At 41.3% G+C, this 27376-nt stretch overlaps 1 protein-coding gene across 1 annotated transcript; it reads right to left on the bottom strand.

The window, feature by feature from the left end:
• Positions 1–726: 726 nt before the first annotated feature.
• Positions 727–23782, bottom strand: NAPG (NSF attachment protein gamma). The gene is made up of 12 exons (XM_080821528.1): positions 23683–23782; positions 19560–19627; positions 17474–17558; positions 16718–16735; positions 16025–16055; positions 12886–12995; positions 12705–12771; positions 12358–12428; positions 6802–6880; positions 4887–4966; positions 4194–4323; positions 727–3039 (listed from the first exon to the last, which is right to left on the bottom strand). The coding sequence occupies exons 1-12, from the start codon at positions 23736–23738 to the stop codon at positions 2899–2901; spliced, it is 936 nt and encodes a 311-aa protein (XP_080677654.1). The 5' UTR covers positions 23739–23782; the 3' UTR covers positions 727–2898.
• Positions 23783–27376: the final 3594 nt, after the last annotated feature.

The raw sequence follows: 27376 nt of genomic DNA, 5'->3' as shown, positions 1-27376 counted from the left end.
ATCCCGCTGCCAGGGGGGACCAGGACCCCGGCTCACCTGTGCCACACAATACAACTTCCTTCAACTCTGAACAATAAGGTCCTACATGCTTCTGAAAACCCAACTAATTACACTTTACAGCAAAATGTGCCTTACTCCAGGTTTATATTCTTAACTATAACAAATATAAATTATAAATAAATATATTAAACATTTCTTGAATAATTAGTGATAGTCAACTTATGTCCAAATCCTGGGACATTCCCTACATACATGCTCTGGAAACTGAAACTAATCTCATTCCTGCTCCAGGTGCATCGCAGGGGACCCGAGGGCTCCACGGCTCCCACCCTCAGGGACAGACGAGGGACCGTTATAGATCTGAGTGGCAGGGGAAAGGGAACTCGAGTCCTCCTCCACAATAACTGGTCCATCCTGGAAGCAAGGCACTTGACTTTCCATCACCTCCCTTAATGAAAGATTCTCTTGAAAGAGATATAAAATCTCCCATCTTACCAAGTAGCAGAAAGCACAATGTTGTAGTAACTGGGTGATCAGTCTCTTTAAAGCTCAGAGTTCAAAGTAACTCCTACAGGTACTTAATTGGCTCCCAAAGAACAGAGCATATCATTTCAGAGAACCAAACACCATCCTTGTATAACACAGCTGGAATCACATGAACAATTAGGAATGTGTCCTTGGAAAAAAGGAAATAAGCAAAGCAAAATGAGTAACAGTAATAAATCACACTTCTATAGTTTCAGATTTTATTTTCATAATTATCTTGTCATAGAAGCAATAATCTACATTTCCATAACAACACATTTAATATTGACTCATCAAAGAACTGGAAAAAATAGGAAGCACAGATTCCATACACAAATACCATATTACTCTGCCTATGTACAAATACATTCAATATATTAAATATATTTCTAGATTGACTTCACTTATAATATAACAGAACACTGAGTATTCGATTCTGAGCATATTCATGCAGGCTTCCACTTTGGTAAAAGTGATGACATGAGTTCTGGAAAAGTTTTTCCTGCTGTAAACACACATTTCCCACTCCTGGCCACACTCTCAGGATCAAGACTTCTGTACATGGAAAAATAAAATGCATGAAGTTGGAACAAGGGCTCTTTCTTGGACACCACATAGAATAACCCTGACGTCAAAGAAATAGCCCTAAGTCTTGCTCGTTAGTTCCTAAGTGAGGGCAGGGAGGCGGGAAGAGGCTGCTCTTGAAAGAAATTAGAGCCTTTCATGTTGTTCCGGGTCAGCTGCCCTGCTGGTACAGAATGCACTCAATCAGTCCTCATTTTTAATATGTTAAACTTAACACTTTTCCAAGGCTGCAATGGGTAATGTAGTCTATAAACAAATGGTCGAAGATACCTTTTAAGCGCTGCCAAATCTATTTAGACAGATGGTTGCTTAGCTCACATGAGCATGACCACGAGACTCCCGAAGTTTCCGACGGGATCTAAAGGGCGCAGCAGCAATGGCGGGCCCTCGGAAATACGAGCATGCCATTCAGTGCACACGTCTACATGCAGCCTCGCTGAGACTGGTCAACGTTCGTCTCCGTACAATTACTGAAAATGAGCTGTTCCCCGCAGAACTATGTAAGTAATGTGAGGAATCAAAGCATTAAGTTTGTTAGTGTCTTAAATCAGATCCTCAATAACGACTTTTGCCCAGCGCACCTGCCACTGAGGAGGCCATCCTGGCTGAGCCCTCCTCTCCCTCAGAACCAGCTGGGGCTAAAACCAGGCTTCACGATGCGTCGTGCTGTCTTCAGGGAGCAGCACACTGCACACGGCACTGGCAGAAGGCCGGCTCTGGGCAGAGGCAGACGGGCACGTGACTGGGGGACCACTGTGGGGGGCATCCTGCAGAAAGCACACCGCTGCTGGCGGGCGCCTCTCTTCAGTGAACACATCTGGAGATGGGGCAGAGCTGCACAAGTGAAAAAGGAATGCTTCGTGAACAGCCTTTTAGGAATACCTACGAAGACTGACATTTTGGCAGCTCACTCCCCTCAACAGAAGCACTTCGGAAACAGTTCTTCCCTTCCCAGCTACGCGTCTGCGGTACACACAGCACTGCCCGTCACATTACTGTCCTGCTGTAGCTCTAGATGAATCAGAAATTATTCTGGAGGGAAGAAAGGTCTATATTCTAGATTGACGGGAATATTATCCCTTTGTTAGGATGCACAACAGTCCTCATTAGTTCCCATTTAGCCAAGAACCAAATGCATTTGGGGATAGCCACCATCTGTTTTTTAGGTGGAAAAAAATGGATTTCAAAAAGGAGTTAAATATAGCTTCAAAACTTTCAACTTACACATAAGACTTCAAACGTACCTTTTATTGGGCTAAACAATAGTGTAAGGTTTAAAACAGCATCCTGTCCCAATCCTACCTCTGAAGAGATTTAAAGATTTGATAATCTAAATGTATCTAATATCACTGGGGATAAACTTCCTTTTCAAAAAAGTTTAAAATACTACTTTAACTCAGTAAACTTCACTTTTAGCAGCAATTATTAAATAAAACACGAAGAAAATTCTGTTAACAATAAATCACAAAAGCCCAAGAGAAAAGAACTTCTATCCCTAGTGTCCCTTTTGTTTAGAACATAACTGGTGGCTTGCAAATTTAAAAATCAACTGTATTAAAATGCGACAGTATATTTTTGTTAATTCCTGCTGGTATCTTAGAAAGGCTCTTATGGAAAGAAAAAAAAGTATTTTCTCATAATAGGTACTTAGGGAAATGAAGACTAAACATTGAGTCTTTATTAGCATTTTCAAAACCATGACTGAAATGAAGTCTGGATCCCCTTAGACAAGGTCCAAGTCTGTGAACGGTGTATCGGGATTCTTCCTTTCTGCGGCAAAGCAGGATCCTAGCACAGGCCTCCAGCATACTCGTCTTCCTCTTCCTCCGCGGTGGGAGCAGTGGCGCCCTCTGACTTAGCCTGTGGTGCTGCAGATTTCTTCTTGATTCCCCCTCCTGGAACCACCAAACTCAGGCCCAGCTTAGCATACTGTCAAAATGACAAAGCATGTTCTCAATAGCCCGATAACCCGAATCTCAACATGCCCCCTTTCAACAGCAGCTATCTGTAAAAGACAGATCTTCATTTTCTACCTCAGGAAAACCAAAACTACCATTTAGATGGAAAAACCACCACAACGGAATTCACTACTGCACCACCATCAGATGGCTCCTGACCACGACATGACAGGTACACAACTGGTAAAAATTTCAGTTATGTGCCACACTTAGGAATGAGAGATAATCGGGACACACTCAGTTAAGTAATACTTGCAGTGCCTACAAAATAAAGATCTGCTGAGTAAATGAAAAGAGTTAAACTAGGGACAAAGTTTTTAAAAATAATCAGACTTACAAAAGCCTACGTTAAAACTTTATCTGGAAAAAAAAACAAAAACAGATTCCTTCTACATACATCCTTACAGAAAAAAAACAAAACAAAATCAACCAACCAACCAAACAAACAAAACTGAAGATCTCAAGCTGATCTGATACCAAATCAAAGGAACAGGGGCTCAGAAGTCTACTGAAAAGGGAAAGCCACAGTCACAGCTCACATTCTGCAGACAGCATTGTGTGAGGCTATTTCTCACAGGCAGACCACTCTAATCCACAGGACAGGCTGGCAGGACAGGGACCAGCCGCTTACAGATAAGTTAATGGAGGTTTACAGTGTTAATTACTAACCGGCATCACACAACCCGCTGTGACAGCAGGGGGGGGCCTCCCCCAAGTCTATGGAATTACAAAGGCCACTACCTGATGAGCCTCTGAGAGAGGGAAGCCTAAAATACACTTAAAGTAATAAGCAACCTACAGAGGTCAAGGAGTAGTAGGAGAGGCTGAGACATGGAGCCCAGTTAAAAAATAGACACATACAGTCAACACCATTAGTTGGTGAGAGAAATGGCTGTACACGCGCCTGGCTGACATCTCAGCAGTCTAAGCCTGCGGTAAAATTCAGTGCTGATGCCACATGCCTTTGTAAGCAGTGGCTGATCGCTTCTCGGCCTTTTGGCTAAGATCAAGTGTAAGCAGTGACTGGAGGTAAAAAACAGAGGGGGGAACCTCACAAGTCCATAGGAGAAAAATCATCTCACTAGAAGCCTCCACCTGTCAAGAGGAAGGACAAAAGGCACTTACATCATTGTCCATGTACTTGAAAAGCGGCGAGTTGCAGACTTCAGAGACTTGGTCTTGGTCTTGCTGGTCATAGCCTTCGAGAAGCTGCTCCAGCGCAGCACAGTCTTCGCTCCCGCTGAACCCTGGGATGCTACAGCAAGCACGGGTCATAGGGCTCCACCTGCCCCCAGGGTTCCTCCTCCCGCCCACCCCCCTCAGGGTTCCGCCTCCCGCCCCTCAGCAGGTGTTTGCCAATAGCTGGAGGCAGTCTTGTTAACAAGTGGCTAGAGGCCTCCGATGCTCCAGACATCCCACAGTGCACAGGACAGGCCCGAGAGCAAGGAGTTAGGCAGCCCAAAATGTCAACAGTGCCCCGACTGGACCCCACCTCCAACAAGAGATGATCTTCCTGTTACATGTAATCTGAGAACATTCCTTTACTCTTTTTTTGGTTCTTTTTTTTCTCGGAAGGCAAAGGGAACAAAATCATTCTAGTCATTCACTCCCATGAAATCCCCAGGAGAAAAACACAGGAAAGATCCCAACTTGTAAAAAATCCTGCTGAAACGGTAGGTAAGTCCTCCCACCACTATGAAATTTATTAAAAACCAAAACTAGCTTCATCGCCAAGAACAGCTGTCTAAGCAGCGATCTTACACCGACAAACAGAAATGTTAACACAGCAGAAGTCTGGCAGGGCTGCCAACATCTTACCTGTAGCTCTCCCTGACACACCTCTCGGCAGCCACGTAGTCATTTCTGTGGAGATGAACTAAGACTTGAGCAATTGTTTTCTAAAACAAAAGAGGGGATTATGGTCCAAACTGACATCTATTTATTAGTAAAGTCAATCCTGACATCCGGAATTTAAAGAGTCCTGTTTTGTCTACAGAGATTGATAAATTCTTAGGAACTTCCACAGGACACGCGAGGGAGAACACCCCTCGGCAATTCCGCTGAGCACACAAACCACCCTGGGTCCTGTTAAATGCAGACTGTAGTCTGGGGGGGTCCAAGGCGAGCCTGAGACTGCTCCCAGGTGGTCCCGATACTGCCAGTCTGAGGACCACAGCGACTAACACAACTTAGCACACAACCACCACATGTTGTAAAGAAAATCTCTCTTAACTGTCTATATGGGTTTAATCTTGAAAAGGGAAATCCTGAAGCAGGACCTGTGACTCCACAACACTTCAGAATTCTTAAAGAAGTAATAGGAAAAAGGTGAATGAACAAATAAAAACTTTAGATAAGAGGAACAATACTATTTATAAGCCAACAAAGGCATTAATAAGACCAAAGATGTGACTGGTAAGATCTTATTGGCAAACAGCTCTTCAAAAGGTGTTTTTCCATCTTTTTTTCTTTATTTTTCAGATGACTTTTATCGATCTGTCCTTAAGTTCACTGAATCTTTTATCATCTCCATCATCCAGTATTTTAGTGCAGACATTTGCTTTTTTAGTTCCAAAATTCTCATTTAGTTAATTTTTAGTTTCTATTTAAAACAAAATAAAACAAAACAAAAACACAGTCCTTTCATCCATTCATCTGTTTACTTTCGCATCTCATGGAATAGTTAAGATAGGAGCTTTGAAGTTATGACCTGGTAATTCCCACATCTGGGTCATCTCTGGGTTGGCACTGGCTGTCTTCTGTTGGGAACTGGTGCCACTTTCCTGATTCAACCATGCTGGGTGTTCTGGGACACTAACCGAGACACTGTGGGCTCTCTGCTGCATAGACTCTGCTACGATTCTCAGGAGAGTGTGGACGCTTTCAGCAGGTAAGCCAGCAGTCAGGCTCAGATGCAGGTTCTGTGCCTCCATGGCGGGCGGCCGCTCCAGTCTTCAGGGCCTCTGCTGGTGGCTGTGGCTCAGCCCCAAGCAAGAGTGCTGCCAAGGAGCTGGGAGTCCTGGGCAGTGATTAAATCTTACTGCCACTCTCAAAGCCTATGCTCTGCTGCTCTGGGTCCGTCTGCCACATGCAGAGCGGGAGGGTAACCCCAGGACTTGTGTGGGCACCTGCTCACACCCACACTCGGGATTCCCTTTCCCTCCTTCCTGGGTCTTTCTCCTTGCTCTTAGCTCATTGTCCTAGCTCCTCTGACCAAAGAGACTCAGCCTCCTGGGGTGTTTCATCTGCTGCACCACTGTCATAGCCACTGCTCCTTGACTAGGGCTCACCCTCAGAGCAAAGCCAGGGGAGAAACAAGAGAAGACAAGGGGGCTGCTTTTACCAGTCCCCCCAGTTAGAAACTTTGGATAGATGGGCTCCTTGGGCATTTTAGCTGCTGGAGCCTCTGCTGCCCAGCTCCATGACTGGGGGGCTTCTCTCAAGGAAAGCCACAAGAAAAAACAGGGAAAACCCTGGAAACCCACTCCCGTACCGGCCGCTTCTCCAAGTGCTCACTCCTCCTGCTTTTATTTTTCAGAGTTCAGAAGTCTTAGTATTTTGTCCAGAAGTTTTAGTTGTAATCAGCAGGATCAGATAGGCTATAGTGGGCTTACTCCATCTTGGCCAAAATTATTTTTTAAAATATCCATGGACTGTAGTCTTACAGACATAGCTACACCAATATGAAAAATTAACAAATATAAAGCCAAAAATAAGCACTTTCAAAACATACCTTATAACAAGTTGGATAATTCTCAATCTCCTTATAAATATTTTTTTCTTTCTGAATAGAAAGTGCTGCCTCATCAAACCTAAAGACAAAACAAAAAAATGTCAAGTAAGGCAGCTCTAAATGACCTAAAACAGAGATCACTGTTCTATTTGATATTACAGATTCTGGCAAAAGTAAGAAGGCATCAGGCATTTTTAGCAACTGCTCTATGACACAGTTTCCATGAGCTCTGCACATCTGGCTTATCTTTAAACTCCTGATTTGCCTGTTCATGCATCAAGCAAACAGACAAAAAGCAGAAGAACTCCTGGACAGGTTACTTCAAATGGAGTAGTTTAAGTCTGGTAAAGATCATCCAGTAATGAGCATCTATCCAACTCAACAAACCGCTCTGCAAACTTTTGTAAAAAGTATTAGAAAAGCCCCAATTTAATCATCCCAGAGTTCTTTCCTTCCAATAAAGTCATCCAGACCCTGAAGAGCACCGCCTGCCTGCTAGAGAATTTCCTCTCCCACTCTGTTGTCACTGCCATAATCTCCACTGCAGCCTCAGGGACCCAGAAAAAACGTCCTTCCTGCCACCTTTCATCCCCAACATTGACCTCTCACCCATTTTTTCTTCCATCCCACTCAGGTGGCAGGATGAAGAGGAAAGGCATCACTAGCACTGTTCCCCCAACCCTCCAAGGCCCTCACCCTTCCCCTTCCACTCAAGCCCAACACGCCCTAAGCAGCTCCTCACCTCTTCGTACAGGTGTATCGCTGTCCCTGTCTGGGGACTCTCTTCCTGGCATCTAACCTGTATCTAAAGGAAGTGTGCAGGCCTCACCCATCTCTCTCACCCCAAAAGCCAAAATGGCAAGCTGTCTGCACTGTTAGGATGCAGCGGGGGGAAAAGCTCTTTCGTAATCCAAATTAAAATATAAAAATGTTATACTACACTTTTCTGTGAACAATTAAGATCTACGTACATGCGTGTATGCACACACACATGGTATGGCTCGGTTTAACTCACAGGAATTAAACTGAATTTTTGTGGACCGTACCCTTGTAACTTACTACCTCATACAATAAGGCTCACTGGAGAAATGCATTCTGAATTTCCAAAGATCAACATGATAAATTCTGGGAACGAGGCCAGTTTATAAATTGGGCATGGTAGCAGACTTCTAAGATTGTTCCCCAAGATTCTTGCTCCTCATATACACTCTTTGTACAGTCTCCTCTTGAACGTGGCACAACCTCTGAATATGATGGAACTCACTCTTGTGAGGATAATCCTCAACTCACCTCAAGCGAAGCAGAGGAAGCAGAGAGAATGGCTGGATGGGCCTAACCTAATCAGTGAGCTCTTGAAAGATCAGGGATTGAAAGTCAAGAGAGTCACTAACCTTGAAGCAGCAGCAAAGTGCCATCTTATAAACCATCTGGAGGGCATAGGCCAAGGATCTACAGGCTACAGCATCTCTAGAGCTGAGAACTGCCCCTAGCCAATAGCTAACAAGAAAACATGGGTATGTGTCCTCTGGCTGTAAGGAAAGGAATCCTACCAACAACCAGTGAGCCTAGAATAAGATGGCAGTCATACTGGACGCCTGGGTCCGGCCTGGTGAAACCCTGAGCACAGGACCCAGCTACACCGGGCCTGGACTTCTAACCTGCAGACCTGGCAGACAGTAAGTGATGTTGTTTTAAGCTGCTAGGTTTGTGGTTATTTGTCATACAGAAAAGGAAATTAATATGAGGGATTATATATACCTGTATCATTTGTTAATTATGACCATGAGCTTATCCCAGACTGTTTTATAAACATTACACCAGGACATAAACATCCAGATGACATCATTCTAGTAGAAATCTTAATGTTTTGAATTTTTCACATATTTAAGTACAAAGGCTGCATTCTTCCCACATGACTTATTTATTTCCTTGGCATAAAAATAGCATTTCCATGTGCTAACAGGTAGCTAGAAAAACAGCCATCTAAGAGAAAAACTACATATTTACATGTAATAAAAAAAAATCGATGAGCTTGGCTAAGTACATGAAACTGACATATAAAGCCAACTGTTTTCAATGTATCCAGGAAATTACTCATAAGTTATTATAATGAAACCCAGAGGTAATTCTTAATACTCCTAACAAAATAAAATACATTTGGTTTTGCTAAAAGGAGAATAAATTGTTTTTCTCTTCCTGTAATTAAAAATAAAATGTAAGGCCCACAAAAATTATGTGCGTAAGACAGGAAATTGTCACAGGACTTCATGCAACCCAGCTTTCACATCTCCCTCACCATGACTCAAAACTCATCCTCTAGCCCCAACTGCCTCCTGAAGTCCAGAACATATGTTTAACTACCTATAAAACCTTCAGCCTACATCAGATTGCCAACTAAGCTTATCAACCCAATAAACCTTGGCATGACAATGGACAAGACAAAATTATGCAAGATGGAAGCCTAGTGATTATACTTAACTAGTACCTACTCCACATAACACACACTCAGGCCTCCCTGAGTTTAGAATCTAGTGACTGTCTCAGTCAACTGGTAAGAGTCTGAGAGCCTTAGAAGTGGGGAGTCAGTTAGGGTTGGGGGGGTGGTTAAATGACAGAGAAGTCAGATTCTCCTCCTTGTTGGGAATCATGACAAAGCTCTGGAAAGCTCTGGATTTGGTTCACCTAGTGCTAACCACACAGTGTTGTCAACCAGCTCAGCTGCCACAAAACTTCTCTGGAAGGCATAGGAATGTAGTCTCTGCTAAGTCAGATAAACTGGAAAGGCCTTTTCAGGGAGGGAACAAGAGCACTGGTACGGGACTGATTTAAGACCCCACAGATACAACCTAATTAACTCTGACTCACTTTTGAATTATGGCTCTCTGAAAATGGGGGAAGAGCAGGAGACTAACACAAACATATTAAATAGGTTATTTAATTTTGCTATACTAGTTATAAACTACTGTTAAGTTAGGATTAAATATTACTGTAAAAATATAAGCATATTATCTCAACATAACAAACATAAAATTTAAAATTGCATACTATGCCCTATTAGATATTTCTATGAAAGCACAAAATTACTGTTTTTTTTAGACAAATGGCAGCCCCAATTAAGATTATAATGATAATATATATTCAAAATATTCAAATATCACATAAATTTTCTCAGCTATCTATTAATAAAAATCCTCCAGGTCTGTCTTACTCTGCACTACAAAAATTCATGTGACACAAAACAAACTGAGGGTGGCCAGGGGGAGGTGGATAGGGAGAGGGTGATGGGGTTATGGACATTGGGGAGGGTATGTGCTATGGTGAGTGCTGTGAAGTGTGTAAACCTGGCAATTCACAGACCTGTACCCCTGGGGCTAATAATACATTATATGTTCACAAAAAAATTTAAAAAATTATAAAAAAATAAAATAGCAAAAAAAAAAAATTCATGTGACAGCTGACTTATAATTCTTTCATACTATCCATACCCAGTGGTAGTTTCCAAATATCAGATTCCTTAACACTGCTGAATAAATTTATATCAATTTTTATATCATTATACAACTTGAATTATTTTCATAAAATTTTTTTTTCAAAACACTGTATGAAATACTATCATTTTTCAATGCATTTTTACTAAAAAGGAAAAAAAAGCAAAAAACAAATTCACAAAGTAAACAAAAGATGCACTGGTTGCCCTAGATTTACAAATGTCTACCTTTCTAGCATCTCCATACCATTCTCCACAGCTGTGAAGAATACTTGGCATTTGTTCCAGAATAATGGTTCTCATTATGCACATCACAACCAACCAGTAACTTCTGGGAATGACAGCTACCACCACTCCATGGTGGAGCTTTCCAGAAGAATATGCCTGTGTAGCTGGAAAACACTGCTCAGCTGCCATCCTGGGGAGGTCCTGGCCCCCTCCTCCCCTTTGCTACTCCCCCTACAACCCAGCTTTAGATAATCTCAGACTGGAAAACAGAAGGGGAGCAGATGCAAAAGCAGAAAGACCCTAGGAAAGCGGAGGCAGAGTCCCTGCCTATATAGAGGGGAGGCTTACTTTCTGCCCCTACCTCCTGTCTGCCCTAGGATTAGTAAAGTCCAGGGTACCATACCCTGTTTCTACAAGTGTGAAGCCCTGCTCAAAGGGTCAGACTCTAGGAACTATCTTAAAGTTCAGCTTTTCTGCAACACCTGGGACTATCACCACAAATAGCTCTGGTTTTGTAAGAAACCCTGCCAAGGGGGCGCCTGGGTGGCTCAGATGGTTAAGCGTCTGCCTTCGGCTCAGGTCCTAATCTCAGGGTCCTGGGATTGGGCCCCATGTCAGGTTCTGTGCTCAGCAGAGAACCTACTTCCTCCTTTCTTCTTCACTCATTGTCCCATTTGCTATCTCAGTCTCTCTCTCAAATAAATAAATAAAATTTAAAAAAAGAAAGAAAGAAAGACACACTTTCAGAGACTAACCTGAACTTATTATACCACCATTTATAAGTTGAGAATTGCCACAGTTAGCATTCCAGTTGTTTGGATTTCTAGGAAGCCAAGAGAATTAAGACAGATAAAGGTAATGACCCAAGGCTGATATGTATAAATTAAATTATGACTCATGGCTTAATACAAAAGTCCTAATTTAAAAACAAAATAAAAGTACTATTCCATTTAGACCAACAAAAAAACCAAATCAGTGAAACAAAGTCTTATAAAGTAGTCCATCTAAATACCAACATGCAAGAGTTATTAATTCTATTATTTATTCTGATGCCAATTTATTTTAGAATCTGTAGTCTTCATTAAGACAACATTTAATTCAGTCTCAGAGAGGGGTCAACAGATTCTTTAGTCATTTGTTTTTTGGTTCCTTCACAGAATTATTTTGCATCTTTTCTGTCACTGGGGAACTAGAGACACATGTTAATGAAAAAAACCTATCTTCAAACTTATAGTTTTCTCGTGTTTACCTTAAATACAACTAAACAACATCTTGGAAAACAGAACTTTATGAATGACAGAAAATGTTTACTAAGCTTAAATTAAGGTGAAGTAAAAAACAAAGGAAAAGCCAAGAGGATTCTAGATTTCTGGGGTCCAACTATTAATGCCTTAAGTCGTATGTTGAAAGGACGAAAAAACAAATACCAAATGCCCTATTTAAAGACACTACTTGATTGGCGAGAACCTGTCAGTTTTCATGGGTGAGCACTTAGGGTAGCTTGTTATCTATGCCTATACAGACATTTCTCCTCAAGAAAAACACATTGTAACTTAACCTAATAACGTGTGAAGAAAACTACTCTCTCATGCTGCTCAGCCAGGTTGTAACCAATAAAAACACAATGCATGATACATTTTGGCATCAGATTAAGAAAAACAGCAAATCTTTTGATATTTAATATTCTACCTTGCAGACCTCACTCTTTCTGCTAGGCAGCCTGGTGTGCCTATGGCTCACACCGAAAAGATTAACAAGCCTTTCCCCAAATCACTTCACAGTTCCAAATGGGGACCGAAGGGTTACCTGGACACACAGGAACACAGTTTTGGAAATCTCACCTGCGTCCTCGTACCAGCAGTCTGGAGGCTTTTCCTAGTAATTCGACCGCCTGTCGTAAGCGTTCCTCATTCTGAAGGAATCAAAGAGAAGAAACTATTGGCTGCTTTAAGCTAGGAATCTTTTTTCCTCCCAATAGTTATTTGATAAACAAGTAACAGCACTTGATCAAGGTGGCAGGGGGGAAATACCAAAGCTGTTAATCCATTTTATTCACTTATCAAAAAATACAGTTCAATTATGAGCACAGAAAAATTTTACAAAGCAGCCACGGCATTTCTCTATTTTCCTACATGCTATGAAACTGAACACTCTAAGTATACTTAAAGGAAAACAAATTCAAACTTACTTCAAACACATTAGCTGTCTGTTGATATAACTGTACAGCCTTTTCTGGATCTACATTTTCTATAAGCCTATAGTAGACAAGAAAATGGGACTTATATGAGAAATAGAAAACTTGTTTTCAAAGGACTTTATTAAGACAAAGAGCCAAGGGCTTCTACGCAGAGAGCTGTGTCCACACTCACTTGCCGGCTCGCTCCAATGCCATGGCTGCTGTGTCGGGAGTGCCGTTTTCTAGGTACATCATGCTGGCTTTCTCAATCAGCTGAACGGCCTCAGGGAGTTTCTGCATCTCCTTCAGGCAAAGGATACAGGGCAGAGCAGTAAATGCATAAACTTAAATGCAAAATTAACAAACTGAAATTCATTTTATTCCTAATTCATGAAAGTAGATGATTCAAAATGTTATACAACAACAAATATATTTAAGAAGAAATGCCTTCACATGGTTACTGTTCCCCATCAAGCCTCCTTCAGCCAAACTAAAAAGGTTTTGGTTAATTTCTACACTGAGTTCATCACTTTAGAATTTCAGAAAAACTATACAAATGGTAGAACCCAAAATGCTTGCTCTTAACTTGTTTTCTAAGATTTGTAATTCTCTGAGCATTTACTGAGTCCCTACTACATATAAAGCTCATGGCAATGGCTTCGAACCGGCAGCTCAAGGGCTGTACCTCATTTCCAAGTGCATCTCGCTTTAGTAGTTTTAAATCAGATCCTTTCACAAAGGTTCTGTTCTATGGCTTCCTACTTTTAAAAAAGATCACAAGCTATGACATCAGTAGGCTTGTGGGTTGGAGCTGAGTAGCAGCTGTCCTGGGAGGCATGATGCCTCCTGGCAGTAGCTGCATTTCTCCCCACTCCTAACTGCTCTCCACACCTGGGCCCACCTCCTGCACACCAGTCACTCCCCATCCCCTGAGCTCATCTGAGCCTGCAGCCCTCTTCCAAGACAAGTGCCACCAACACATCAACTCTGTGTCTTACTATGAAATCACAGGTCTTGACATCCTGTGGTCCTTACATCATCTTCAAATCAAAACTTCTTTAAAAAGCAACAAAAGTCATTTAAAAGCTAGACATAAAGCTTACAGACATTATCTACTTAGAATTGCCTTCCTAGATCTTAAAGAAGGCTCCATGCGACAGCTCAAGGGTTGTTTTCAAGTCTGACTATTCAGTCCCTGAGTTGACAAATTCTTTACGATACCAAACTGGCTGGTATCATTCTCACTGACTTCCACATATAACTTTTTTGTTCTTTAGTTATGGAGTAAAAAAGGATGGGCTGTCTTCTTAAAAGTTACACTATTTTATATCCTTCGTCATGTTCTTGTAGCATGCCAAAATCATCAAGAAGACAATAAAAATATGCCTATTTTCTGTGGTTTGTGTGCCTTCGTCACCTTACCACTTCTGTGGAGCAAACAAGATATAAAATCTAACAGCTGTAAAATGACAGAGCCAGAGGTTGGTCCAAGCGGTGTCTTCCACTCTGCGTCCTTCTACATACTATCACTTCCTAAGCCTTGCTGGGGGATAAATATGAAGGTCTGTATGACAATCTGATGGAAATTTGAACCCACAGAATTGACAATGGGCCACGTAGCTCAGGACCTCTAATGCTGCTAAGGACTGTCCAAAGGCATTTAATGTAAATATAAGAGCATACCAGAAAGCATTTTCTCTTGTCTTCTCCCCTATCCACTAGGTTTATTTTTCCTTCATTCAAAGTAGTGCCTTCAAATTCTCAAATTAAACAGATACTACAGCAACGGAAATTATGTCTAAATAATATCTTTTGATGAAGACTCAAGTCTTAGCACAGCTGTTAGAATATAAACTGAAGCTGTGAGGATTATATATTACAGTGTTCCAGCATTTTGGTACCTTAAAGGAATGTATCCTAATAATAAGCACAAAGTACACCAAGACGACAAGAGCCATCTGGGAGCTTCCTAGTTCCTAGGGGGAACGGGGACAACAGAAGGTCAGGGCAGATACCTAGCTCCTTTGGCTATAAAAGAAATGCTAGTTGCTGAGAAACTGCTGCTGATAACCTGGCCTGCATTACTTAATATCCACCTGGTTGTACATTTTATCTAGAAAAGGTTTATTCCAATGGCTATGTAACAGTTTCTTATAATGAAGCATCATAATTTATTTAAATACACTATTATTAACAATTTAGAAACTGCCATTTTTGTTAAGCAATATGCAATAGACATTTTTACACATAAATTTTTGCTATCTATTTCTTTACAAGAGAGTCACAGAATTGGAATTCTTGACTACGAAAACTCTTAAGGCCGTTGATATACATTATCAAAGTAATTTTTTAAATGACAGTAGAAAATCAGCATTTAAAAAATTAAATGTAAAGAGCAGGATAACTGTGTGTAGAGCATTTTCTCAATCTGTGTGTGTATATATGTGAAAATATATGTATGTAGAAAAGTAACTAGAAGGAAAAAAAACTAAATACATTACTATCATTTTTTGGCATGTTCTACAATAACCACTTAAAAAAAATCAGCAAGATTATAAAAGTCACAGAAATTTAAAAAATAATACAAGTTTTACTAAAGTGTGAATTCTTAAAACAACGCTTTATAATAAATAATTCAAACAGCTTTTAATACATTAGTGAACATAAAAATGGCAAGGAAATGTTCGATTTCAATTGCTACTTGGCATACTTGGGAGAGTGAATGTCATTAAGTGCCATAAAGTAACATGTTTTTTCTTACCACAACAGGATATCAATTCCCAACCTGCTTTTAAGAGGCAGAAATATGAAAAGTGGCTCAGGTACATGAGCCAAACTATTTCACTCAACAAGAATCAGAATTAAATAGCAATAGCTTAGGTCCAAGCTTCTCTTCAATGCCAACTTTTATAAAACAAGCAAATATCTCTTCTTTCTATAACCCAAGGGTAGTAAAAAACACATATACTTGTAAATTTTTACTCCATTAAAATGTCCTGAAATTCTCAGAAGTAGGGAAATCTCTCACCTAGCTTTTTGTCTAGCAACAGTCCCCTGGTTAGAAAGTTTAGAAACTTACTCAATACATTCTCTTAAATTTCACCTTTAATATATGTGCTGCCGAAGCGAGCACCTTAAATTTCACCTTTAAAAGTCCCTATCAGGACAGATACAATGTATCCGTGGGTCCAATTAGCATTACTTTGGAAAAGAAATCTTAGCAACTCTCGCCCTACAGCTAGGAGACTTTTCAACCTCCACACAAATTTACTTTAACACCTTGTAGTTATTAATTCATTTTACCTACAGAACAGTTGTGGCACATTACTGACCTTCAACATCATGCCAGCTTGCTCATAAGCTCTGTAAAGAGAATACAGTTTCTCAGATGAGATGTCAATGAAATAAGGGGGAGGAGAAACTTTCTACCACAGATACGAGAAGTTATGTCAATTAAAACGGACTCAGGCACTACATGTTGCTTTAGGTTTTTAATAACATATTTTATTTTATTTTCGTTTTTGTGAGCAATGATGCCTTTGAAACAACAGACAACTGAGTTAAAGGGATTTTTATTTTGCAGATGCAAAATTGAGGAAATCTCAGAAAGGTTAAAGGACTTTCTATCTGCAAACCTAAATCCAAGTTTTGAAACAAGTAAATACCCTCCACAAAAGCACGAGAAAGACTGTTTCTCTCCGCAAGTACTATTAACTATCAAGAAAGAGGGAGGAAAAAAAAATTCTAACTTACTTGTTTCTTCATAGGTTATTAGAGAAAACAGTCCTAAAAATATTTGGTGAATTGAATGTAAACACTGTATAACTTAGTTAGGAGTGACTTAGTCAGTTTCTAAGGGTCAGGTAAAGACCAAAACAAATGGAAATGATGATTTTATTTAAATCAATACAAAATAATTTACTATCAATGGATTTAAAACTTAGGAAAAATTTACTGACTTATGGAAAAACAACATTTAAAACATTATCTCTAAATACATGAAAACATGGAAAATATTTACTTACTTGGCAGCATGAAAAAGACTGAATGGATGTAACAAAGTCAAAATTAAGGAAAAAAACCGAATCAACAGTTTCCAAAGATCTACTATTTAAAAAATACTGTCATCTCCCCTTGCTGGTTCTAAAAGACAAATCTTACAATCAGATGAAGCAAGCATTTCACACCTGTTGATGTCTCTCACAACTACGTAATTCACAAAAACACTGACGAAACACCACATAGATTTTTAAGCTATGTCTACAGCCCATTAACCTGAGAAGTGTCACTGCAATGCAAAGTTATTATAACCATAATTTGAAAATGAGATAAAATTGACATTTTTTACTTAGTAAGTTTTAAAATACATCAGGAAAATTTATTGCTTTAAAATATTTAAAAATCTTTCTTCAAATACCTAAGAAAGACTATATTTTTAAAATATTTATTGAGCAGTTTATATATTTCTAATACCTCCACTACTGTTTGATTCTTCAGCACCTATGTATTCCCTCACTTCATCCCAAGGAAAACCAGCATCAAGCAAATGCAGAAACAACAGAAATAAACTCTCAAATATAGCTCTGTAAAACAGTGTGAACCTTATGATTAAAAGTCTCTGTAAATGCTCCTTCAGAGTCTAAATACAGAATTTTTCTAATCATTTTCTAATTTAATAGCACTGTAGTCCACATGTAGCAAATTTATAACAAAAGAAAACAATGAGCTTCTGTCCAAGTCATCAAATTGTTGAATTTCTTTGTAAAGGTTGAAAAAGATACGCCCTGTTATTCTCATGGGCAACAGCTTCTCTCAGGCAGGCATCTTTTGCTTGCTCAAACTGTTTGGCATTTTTAAAAGCAACAGCTGAAATAGAACAACAACACAAAACAGACTTTCTAGTCCATTGTTAAAAAAACTTCCAATCAATCGTTACCAAAATCTGCATCATGTGGGAAGCATTAGAAAATACCCTTATTTTAATCAAATGCGTAAGAAGTGTTATACAACGCTACTTTTTCCCGAAGAATTTTCTTACAACTTTTTTGATTACCAATAACTTAGAAGTGCTTTCAAAAGTCTGGTGTTTTGTTTTGCCAAACTGTCAACTACTGGCAATAAATCAGTGCCACTTCTACTCAAAACCAAGTCTTTTTAACAGCAGCACCTAAGCTTTGAGAAACTAGGATTGCATCAGTCAAACCAATACTCTGAAAGAACAGGTCCTGTCCCTAAAGACAGCACCTTACTTCACTAGTTTCACATTTAATAATAAAAACAGCGCTTTAGCTACAGCTTATTCCATCTCTGAAATTATTTAGAAGTGGAAGACCAATAAATACATTCAACATTTGTACAATAAACCCTCCTTTTGGCACAATCTTTAAATAAATGCCTAAAACACTAATAATGCATTTCTTTTAAATAAAGCTTTTATGCTATTTAGTGGGTTTCTATGGAAATGACATCTCCAGTGTCCAGAGAGCTAAAATATATTGCTCACTGTTGTAAAAATGTCATTATCAGGGCAAAACAATAAGGAGCGACCCTAAAATAAGATCTTCCAGATTTTGGAAGACTTGCCGAGAGTTGTTTACAAATAAGTAAAAAAGGATACTGTAAAAAAAAAAACTGTTAAACTCAAACTCTTAAAATTCTCTTCAATAAAACATTGAAAATAAACAAACTATTGAACTATTTTCATCCCTGGACTTGCACAATTTGCTTTAAAAAATGATTTTAATGATTAAATATATTTTGCATAACTCCTTAAAGAAAATAAACAAAGGATGATTTAATGGGAAAATACGACCTGAAATATGTATTTATGAAAGCAACTCATGGCCTCCGATGCTTGTAAAACAAACCTATGATAAATTTCCCTCATGAGATTTGCAAAATGTTGTGCCCTCCAGTTACAAAAGCGTTCTTGTACAAAGTGTCCATAAAATCCACATGAAGTTTGAACTTTTAATAATTTTTCTTTTAAACAGGACATAAATAATTTGCATAATTTGACAGAGAGAATTTAGTCAGGATTTAAATTAAAGTGTTAAAGACTCATTAGCTTTCTATTTACCTGATTTCTTTATTCTCTGGCAATATACTGAAACTAAAGTCTATTAAAAGCACACTATGTAGGTGGTCTCTGTGTTAGGCTAACAAACATGATCTGAGCAGTGCTGAAATGCAACCATAAATGTGTTCAGAGTACTTCAAACACTGCATTATGCTTTGTATCCCAAATAATGGTGCATATGCTGAAAGCTGTCATTCCATGAGTAAATGCTAAATTTTTAGTAAGATACTTCTCTGTTGCATATTGCAGATCATTTTTATCTTATATACAAATAAATTTATTCAAATATTTATATAGCTTAACACTTCATGAACATTTATCAGCATATCTCAAAAGTGTGGTTCTTGAAAAAAATATGTGCCAAACACACACAGGATTTGCAGATCTGCTCAGAATAAGGCTAAATTAAAAAATAAAAAGTTAACAAAGAAAAATTTTATGCTATTATAGGAAGTGTAACAGAGGTCTATGGCAAAAACTCCTAGAAATAGCATGCAACTGACTAAAGTTCAAGAATAATACATGAACAGCAGAGAAAAACCTGCAGCTATGTACTGCCAACCCTCCCCACCTCCGCTCTCACGAGAGAGCTGCAGGTCACCGATCTCTAACTCAGCCCTCAACACAGCTGAAAATAACAACTGGGAGAAAAGCAAGGGCTTGGGCAGGTTTGTTTAACTGTTAAAATCTCACAGAAAGCATGAAGTGTAAGTATTTTGCTGAGACGTAGTTATCAGCCTATGTTAAAAGACTACATACTGGAGTCACAGGGCTATCATCACACATACCTGCTTTTCCATATTCAGAAGCGGCACTGTCATAATCTGGTTTCCATTTTAAAAAACCAGTTTTCAGGCTAAAATGAAAAAAAGACACAATCAACAGAAGTTCCCAACCACATTTATTAAGTCAGAATCCTGCTTTAATGGCTTTGTAGGTGATTTTAAAAAGACACCTGCACGAAGTCCCCACTCCGCCCACCTCCACCCAAATTCACTTACAATGAAATACAGGCTCACCATTTTCCCTCTCCCTATCACAGACGTGGTTTTCTCCTTTTGAAATGTCTGCATAATAGCCAAGCGCAGCAGAAATTCTTAGTGCATGGTCCCCAGACCAGCATTACCAGGAAATGTGCTAGAAATGTAAACTTTTCCCACCCTATACCTACAGAACCACAAATCCCAGGGTGGCAGCTACCATCAGGGTATAACAAACCCTGAGGTGCATTAAAGCTTGAGACCCTCTGAAGCACGGCATCAAGCAAGCAGTTGGATTCGTGAGACAGAAGCTCAGGAGAGGCTCGAAGTATTAACTAAGGAGCCACTGGCGTATGCCACACCAGGGACCTAGTTAAGAGCCACCAGGGAGATCCTAAGAGAGTGACCTGCAAGACTACAGAATACAAACGTTCAGGACAACAACACAGGAAGTCAGCACACCAGGTTGAGAATTAGCCACCCTGAACAGGAAGCATAGACAGAAAGATGAGAATGTTATGGAAACAAGAGAAGCTGCTTTCCAGGATCACTATTGGTTTATCAGATGTCAAAGCAAAAGACCATCAATTTTGAGTCCTTATCTTACTTGCTCTTTCTCTAATATTTTATTTCTTTTTTAAAATAATTTCAAACTTTCAGTGACCATCAAACTTAGGTGTTTATAATAACTGCTAAATAAATGCCATCTCAAATTCCAAATTTCAATGCAATTAGTGAAAGCCTGCTTACATATAACGCCATAAGGTGCTTCAAAGGAGCACCTTAACTGAAAGACGGAGAATCCCCAATAGCCCTCAAAAGTACGCCTTTGTTTGTGACAGTTGTGTGAACCGCCCAGAAGCTCTAACTTTTAAGCAACATTTTTTGGCAATTAAACGTATTTAACAAGGCACCTGGGTGGCTCAGTCGGTCAAACATCTGCCTTCAGCTCAGGTCATGATTTCAGCATCCTGGGATGGAGCCCTGCATAGATTTCCCTGCTCAGTGGGGAGCCTGCCTCCCCTTCTCTCACTCCCCCTGCTTGTGCTATCTCTGTCAAATAAATAAAATCTTTTTTAAAAAGTATATTTAACATCTGTGTTTGCATATATACTAGGATCCAAACATGTGAGCAATTTTTTAAGCTTACCAAGAACATTGTTGCTCAGAAAAATAAAATCCTTAAATAGCAGTCTAACCCACAAAACTGGGTACAAAATTCTAATCTACAAACAAAATTCTAATCCCCCACCCCTACCCTAAGGGTTCACTATAGTCTATATATTAACATAATTTCTTAAATCCCACCCAAAACACAATACAGTCAGTTGTCTAACATGCTACACATGGAAAGAACTAGAGATTTTAAAATATAGCAAATCATCCCCAGTCAACTAAACACCTCCAATAAGAAAGAGAGAAGGCATGCTGGTTAATTTCATGGCTCTCTTAGTGGTTTTGATATTTTGGTCAAGAGTCAATAAGGAAATTCTGTTGAGCCCAACAGACCAATTTCCATAGAACCAAAACCCACAAAACCACCATTTGCTTGAGGGGCTTGATTAAAATTACAAAACTATCTGGAAATATTGAACCAGATTATCATTAGAAAACAGAGAAAAACCCAATCTTCTCTCCTAAGCTCCTGGCCCATTTTTTCTGTCATCTACTGACAACTCTGTCTAGAGGCACTTCAAACATAACACACTTAAGCCTGAACCCAACACCCACCTTCCCCATCCCTACCCGCCCATCATGTTCACACTTCAATACCCCCTATATTAGCTGAAGGTCTCCCCTCTACTTCAACTCCTAAATTAGAAACCAGAGTCAAGCTTTCCCCTCCATATCCAGTCAAGTCATTAAAGCCTACCAATTCTATCTGACAGACGTCATCCAATCCTGCCTCTTGTATTGTTGCTTTTTTTTTTTTAAGATTTTATTTATTTAAACAGAGAAAGACAGCACGAGCAGGTGAACAGGCGAGGGAGAAGCAGACACCCTGCTGAACAGGGAGCCCAAGAGACACCATGCTCTCGATCTCAGGACCTGGGGGATCATGACGTGAGTCGAAGGCAAACTGAGTCACCCAGGCACCCCTTGTATTGTTACTTTTTTTTTTTTTTAAGATTTTATTTACTTATATGACAGACAGAGATCACAAGTAGGCAGAGAGGCAGGAAAAGAGAGAGGAGGAAGCAGGCTCCCCGCTGAGCAAAGAGCCCGATGCGGGGCTCCATCCCAGGACCCTGGGATCATGACCTGAGCTGAAGGCAGAGGCTTTAACCCACTGAGCCACCCAGGCACCCCTTGTATCGTTACTTTAATTCGAACCCTCATCATGAGCCTACTAAACCCTCATGGAAATTCACCTTTCCTGCCTGCCCTTCTCTTCCATTTCTCCCACCTTGAGGATAATAATTCTTCCTCACTTTGTATACCCACTGAAACTGCATACCTGTATTCTAACATTTAGTATCTTATTTTTACTCATCTGTGGACTTGTATGCCCGCCTGTGAATCCTAAGCTCCTGAGTAAAGGACTACTTTTGGTTACCTTAATAACCCCAGTGGCTGGGTCCAATATACACTTACTGAATATGCCAAAGTTCTCACTTTCCTCTCCCACTGTACATTCTCCATTTTGCTGCTGCATTTCCTTCACCACAAAAAAAAAACCTAACCAGGTCCCACTGGTTATATGATCCCTAGGAAAGCTAAGGTTCAGGACCATCTGAACAGCCCCTTCATGATGGGACCCCAACTTCTCTGCTCTAGCTCATCCGCTGGCACTGCAACTACTCTACATTAACTATTCTCCCCGCATACTTTCAGGCCTGTGTACATACGACATCCTACCCATAGATTCTGTCTTATAGGATTTGCCTTCTATCTAAAAAATGTCCTATTTTCCAGGCCCTGTTCTGAAATACCACTTCTGGGAAATCTTCCTCAATTCCTCCAGACAGAATAAACTTATCCCCCCACCCCCGTTCTACCAAAGCAAAGTTAACATAGCTTTATTACGGTTCTTATTAAATAAACTATTCTAATACTTTTATGTTTGCTCCCAGTAAAAAAAAAAGTAAGATTACTGTCGGCATCTCCTGCACCAAAAGAGCTCCAGGATCTTACACACTGCCTGGAAAGAGTAATACAGTATAACAAAAAGACCTGGAATTTCTTTCACTGTTCAAAAACTGGCGCTGCCATCTTTCAACTGTGCGGCCTTGGACAAGTCATCATAAGGCTTGTCCAGGCCTCATCTCTTCTGTATGTCGAAAGTTGTAAAGATCTCAGATCAGGTATGCAAAGCATCTAACACACGGCACCACGTAGACTTTTCATGGTCTCTAACTGCCAAATAAAAATTAGTTGCAGTAATGACACTGAGGAGGAGGGGAGTGTTTAAAGGACTGACTGGGCAGGATCAGTTCAATTCCGCAAATATCTGTTGGGTGCCTACTACGTACGGTATCAGAAGCTTGGGAGACACATAAAATGACTGAGATAACGCAAACCCCAGGAACCGAATACTGGGACGCGACAAAAGCCCCCCCGCGGAATTTTCAGGGTACATCTGTATCCCCTTTCCCAACGCGAGAGTCTTTCAGAGCGCTAATTCTCAGCAAGGCGATTTTCTCCCGGTGCACAGGGCAGTCTCCTCCACGGATCATGCAGTCCGGAGTGCCCAAACCAAAAGAAGCAGAGCCTCCAGCCCACAGACCCCAGGAGAGAGTGGAGGCGACTTCCGGCGGGGAGACCCAGTCCGCTTCCGGAGGTGCAGCAGGCCCCGCCCCGGCCCCCAGGCCCCTGCCCACGGGAAGCCACCGCCTTCACGGCTCGCTGTCCCGGACCCTCCCTCCAACTCCCGGACCAGGCTGTCTTGGGGCACGGACCCAGCGGCCCCCCGTCTGAGACGCCCACTCACTATTTCTCTGCTTTGGCGAGGTGCTCCAGCCCTTCATTTATCTTCTGAGCCGCCATCTCGAAGGTCCGGGCCCTGACGTGGAGGGGGAGAGCCCGGCAGAGGCGGCGTGGGAACGCCGAGGTGAAAGCCGGGACGGCGCCGCAGCCCCGCTGCTACGGGGGCCTGTAGGGCGCAAATCTAATGCGGCAAAGCAGTGTCGGGAACCGGTCTGGGCGCAGCGCTGGCACACACTGCGCAGGCGCAGAGCGCCCGGTTTAGCCTGAACCTTGGGCGTCTAGCGCAAGCGCGGTGGGCACCGAGGGCCGTTCATTCCTGCAGTCATTCAGTAAGTATTTATTGAGAACCTAATATGTGCCGGGAACTTTTCCAGGCACCAGGAAATCAGTGGGGAGTACAATAGACCAAAAAATAAAATAAAATAAAATAAAAATAAAAAAAAAATTCCCGCCCCCGTGGAGCTTTGCTTTTCCATTCACGTGAAACACGTTGGTGCTATAATTTATTACACTTGTTCCATAGCTGGAATAGTGTTCATTCATCCTGCCTTTGAGCGCCAACTGTATGTCAGTCAGTAAGCAAAACAGACTCTCAGTCCCGTTTACTGCCAAATACTCACCGGACACACACAAACTGTAGTGAGTGCTTTGAATGAAAAGTTCGGGGAGTTCGGATCTTTTGCAGGCTCAAGCAGGGATAACAGCCAGTAATACTCCTGGCTCAGTGGATCCCTCACAGTGACTGCAATACCCACATAGATGATTCCTGCAATGCCTACGCAGCCTCTCGGATTCTCACCCCCACCAACTTCCCAGGATCGCTCCCTCGACCGGACTAATTACTAGTAACTGTGTGCCTTCCACTAAGTCCATTTCGGGCAGCGCACTTGAACTATTCCTCCTCTCATCCCTGCTCGCCCTTCCTAGTGTCAGCAATTCTCACCTCAACAGAGCTCGGTCCGTTTTCCTGTTCTTCTGTTCTTATTCAAACTTCCCTCTTTACCCAGCAGAGATCTCACGTTCCATCATTTTTGCTACTCTCAACCTCCACGGCCCTCCCTACCCCTCCTTCTCTCCCTGTCTGGAAAAGCCCCAACTCTCCACCTACTCTGGAGCTACTCTTGAGGAGGGAAAGGTGGCTGGAGAAAAAACAAACTAGCGTGTTAACATTACTCAGTTTAACGATCATAAACATCAAGGAGGTCTTTGGTCTTTGCTGCTGAGCAACTGTACTTCATTTTCCTGTCAAATTACTCACCCACTCACTTGGATGGCCGTTCACACCCTATTTCTCCTCCAAATTCCCACACAATCTCCCTGCCTGCCTGCCAACTCTTACTTCTTGTTTCATATGAAATAGCAACTGAAGAGAGATCTTGCTTTTGGCCTCATCAGCCCATCTGCCAGTGACCTGTATCTATGCCTAAATAGTCTTCCTTCTCTCTAGTGAACATCTCTCTCATCTGTCCTCATGTCCTTATTTAGTCTCACAGGAATGAGCACCATCCATGCACAAGGCTTACTGTCATCATCCCATTGTCTAGCCCGAGCCTCCTTATATGAAGGCACACCATTCCAAAAGGGGGAAGTGGAAGCTATAGGCCTCCTGGAACCAACTCAAAATCACTTCTGCCACTTTTACTGCTCCAAGCAAGTCATGAGGCAAGTCCAGACTCGAGAGGTGGGGACAAGAAGGGGTACAGAATATTGTGACTGTGACTTCCAGCTCATCCTAGCTCTGTAATGACTGATTCGGTTATAAGGGAACTGGGGCCTTTATCAGGAAACAGTGACATTTTACATTTTTAGGTGAAATTAGACTTAACATCCCCCCAGTGCCATCAACCTCCGAAACCATTCAAAGTGCCAGAAGTGTTTCTAAGGGATCTCCACCAAAAGTCCATAGCCTCCTCCTCACTCTCCCTTGTTCACACATTCACTTATTAAATGTTTTCTGAGCACCTACTCTTTACAAGGCGCTGTTCCTATACACATGGGACACAACGGTAAGCAAGAAAACATTGGGGAGAAAGACTTCTCTTCCTCTACCCATCTTAGATTCTCCGGCTGGGGCGCTGTAAATTAGACTGGCAAAGACAGATCAACAGGAGGAAAGCACGCAGATTTATGTAATAGAAGTTTCACAGGACACAGAGACCTCCTAAGGAATTGAAGACTTGTGAAAGTGGTTAAACCTGAATGTGGTTATGCTAGGTTAGATGAAGGGGGGGAAAGTTGTGGGAAACATGACAAGACAAAGAATATGAGTTAAGGTAGTAAACTGAAGGAAACCTAGCAAGGACTGTTTATTCAGCGTCCCTTCACCATCTGAGGTAAGGAAGGTCCTCTTTTCCAGGTATGAGAGGACGCCTCTCATAGGAGGCCTGATGGGGTTAGGACATGCTCCCCCAAAATATATCACCTTGGCTTGTTGAATATTTTAAGCCAAGGAAGTTTGAGCAAACAACAGAAGAAGGTAGAGCACTCAGACCTCCTCTGCCCATCGCTCTTCTCCCCTGAAATAGGTCATAAGACCCTCATGTGGGAGCTGCCTCCCTATACCTGGAAGAAAGCAACATGCTTATTGCCAAAGATGGAGGAACATGGAAGAATCTGAACACGCAGGACTTGCTAAGCTCCCCCCCCCAACTTTACCACTCTTACCTTCCACTCCTTGTCATATTCCTTGGTGCCTGGCTCCCCCCTCACCGAACCCATGAAAACGCACAGGTGTGGTTCTTTGGGTCTTCATTTCCTTATGAAGTCTCCCATGCCATGTAAAACTTACATGAAATACACCTGTATACTTTCCCCCTGTTAATCTTTGTCTGTTTAATTTTCAGACCCAGGCAGTGATTCTAAGAGAGTTGAAGAAAACTGTTTTCTGTCCTCTGGGGTCTTATGACCTGCTTCGGGGAAGAAGGGAGCCGTCCTCGAGACCTTCCCGCACCTGTTGCTCCTCAAATCTTGTTGTTCCTCAAACCTGTTGTTCCTTCATCTTAAATTGTTCAGTATGCCAAGGTGCCCTAATCTGAGGCAGCCTGCTCGAAACCCTATCAGGACATAATGTCTGTTCACATGGAATTTGTAATCGATTGATGAGGGGACACAAATATTTAACCTGATGTTGCTAAGCGATTGATAAAGAAAAAATGGAAAAGAGAAAGAAGGTTCTGACATCCCCTTGGCATTTAAGGGTTCTCTGTTCCCAAAGACCTTTGACTAGGGAAGCTGTGTAAGTTCATGATCACTCTCTTCCCAGGAAAGGGAGCTAGAGGAGGGAGAACAGGGAGTGTAAAGGGGACATACAAATACTCTACTTTCTTCTCCCCTGCTCCTACGTTTGGGTTGAAGTAGAGCAGGAGGGAGAGATACTTACAGTGGGAAGCCAGCTTGGATGAGCCAAAAGTGGAACATTTGCACCAAATGAGGAAAGACTAAAGAGTGTAGTTTTTCAAACAAGACCTGATGATGTACCCCATGAAAAGAATTCTTTCTTTGAAAAGATTTTATTTATTTATTTGACAGACAGAGATCACAAGTAGGCAGAGAAGCAGGCAGAGAGAGAGGAGGAAGCAGGCTCCCTGGTGAGCAGAGAGCCCGATGCAGGGCTCGATCCCAGGACCCTGAGATCATGACCTGAGCCGAAGGCAGAGGCTTAACCCACTGAGCCACCCAGGCGCCCCAAGAATTCCTGC

Source organism: Martes martes, assembly GCF_963455335.1.
Source record: "Martes martes genome assembly, chromosome: 13".
NCBI classification, from domain to species: domain Eukaryota; kingdom Metazoa; phylum Chordata; class Mammalia; order Carnivora; family Mustelidae; genus Martes; species Martes martes.
Note: the sequence above shows the minus strand (reverse complement) of the source record. Positions and strands in the feature narration are given on the sequence as shown.

Coding starts and splice junctions, on each gene's coding strand:
- NAPG (XM_080821528.1), bottom strand. CDS start 23,738: ATGGCGGCTCAGAAGATAAATGAAGGGCTGGAGCACCTCGCCAAAGCA. Junction 17,559..19,559: donor TTCTGAATATGGAAAAGCAG/GTATGTGTGATG, acceptor GTTCTATTTCAG/CTGTTGCTTTTAAAAATGCC. Junction 4,967..6,801: donor ATTATCCAACTTGTTATAAG/GTATGTTTTGAA, acceptor CTTTTGTTTTAG/AAAACAATTGCTCAAGTCTT.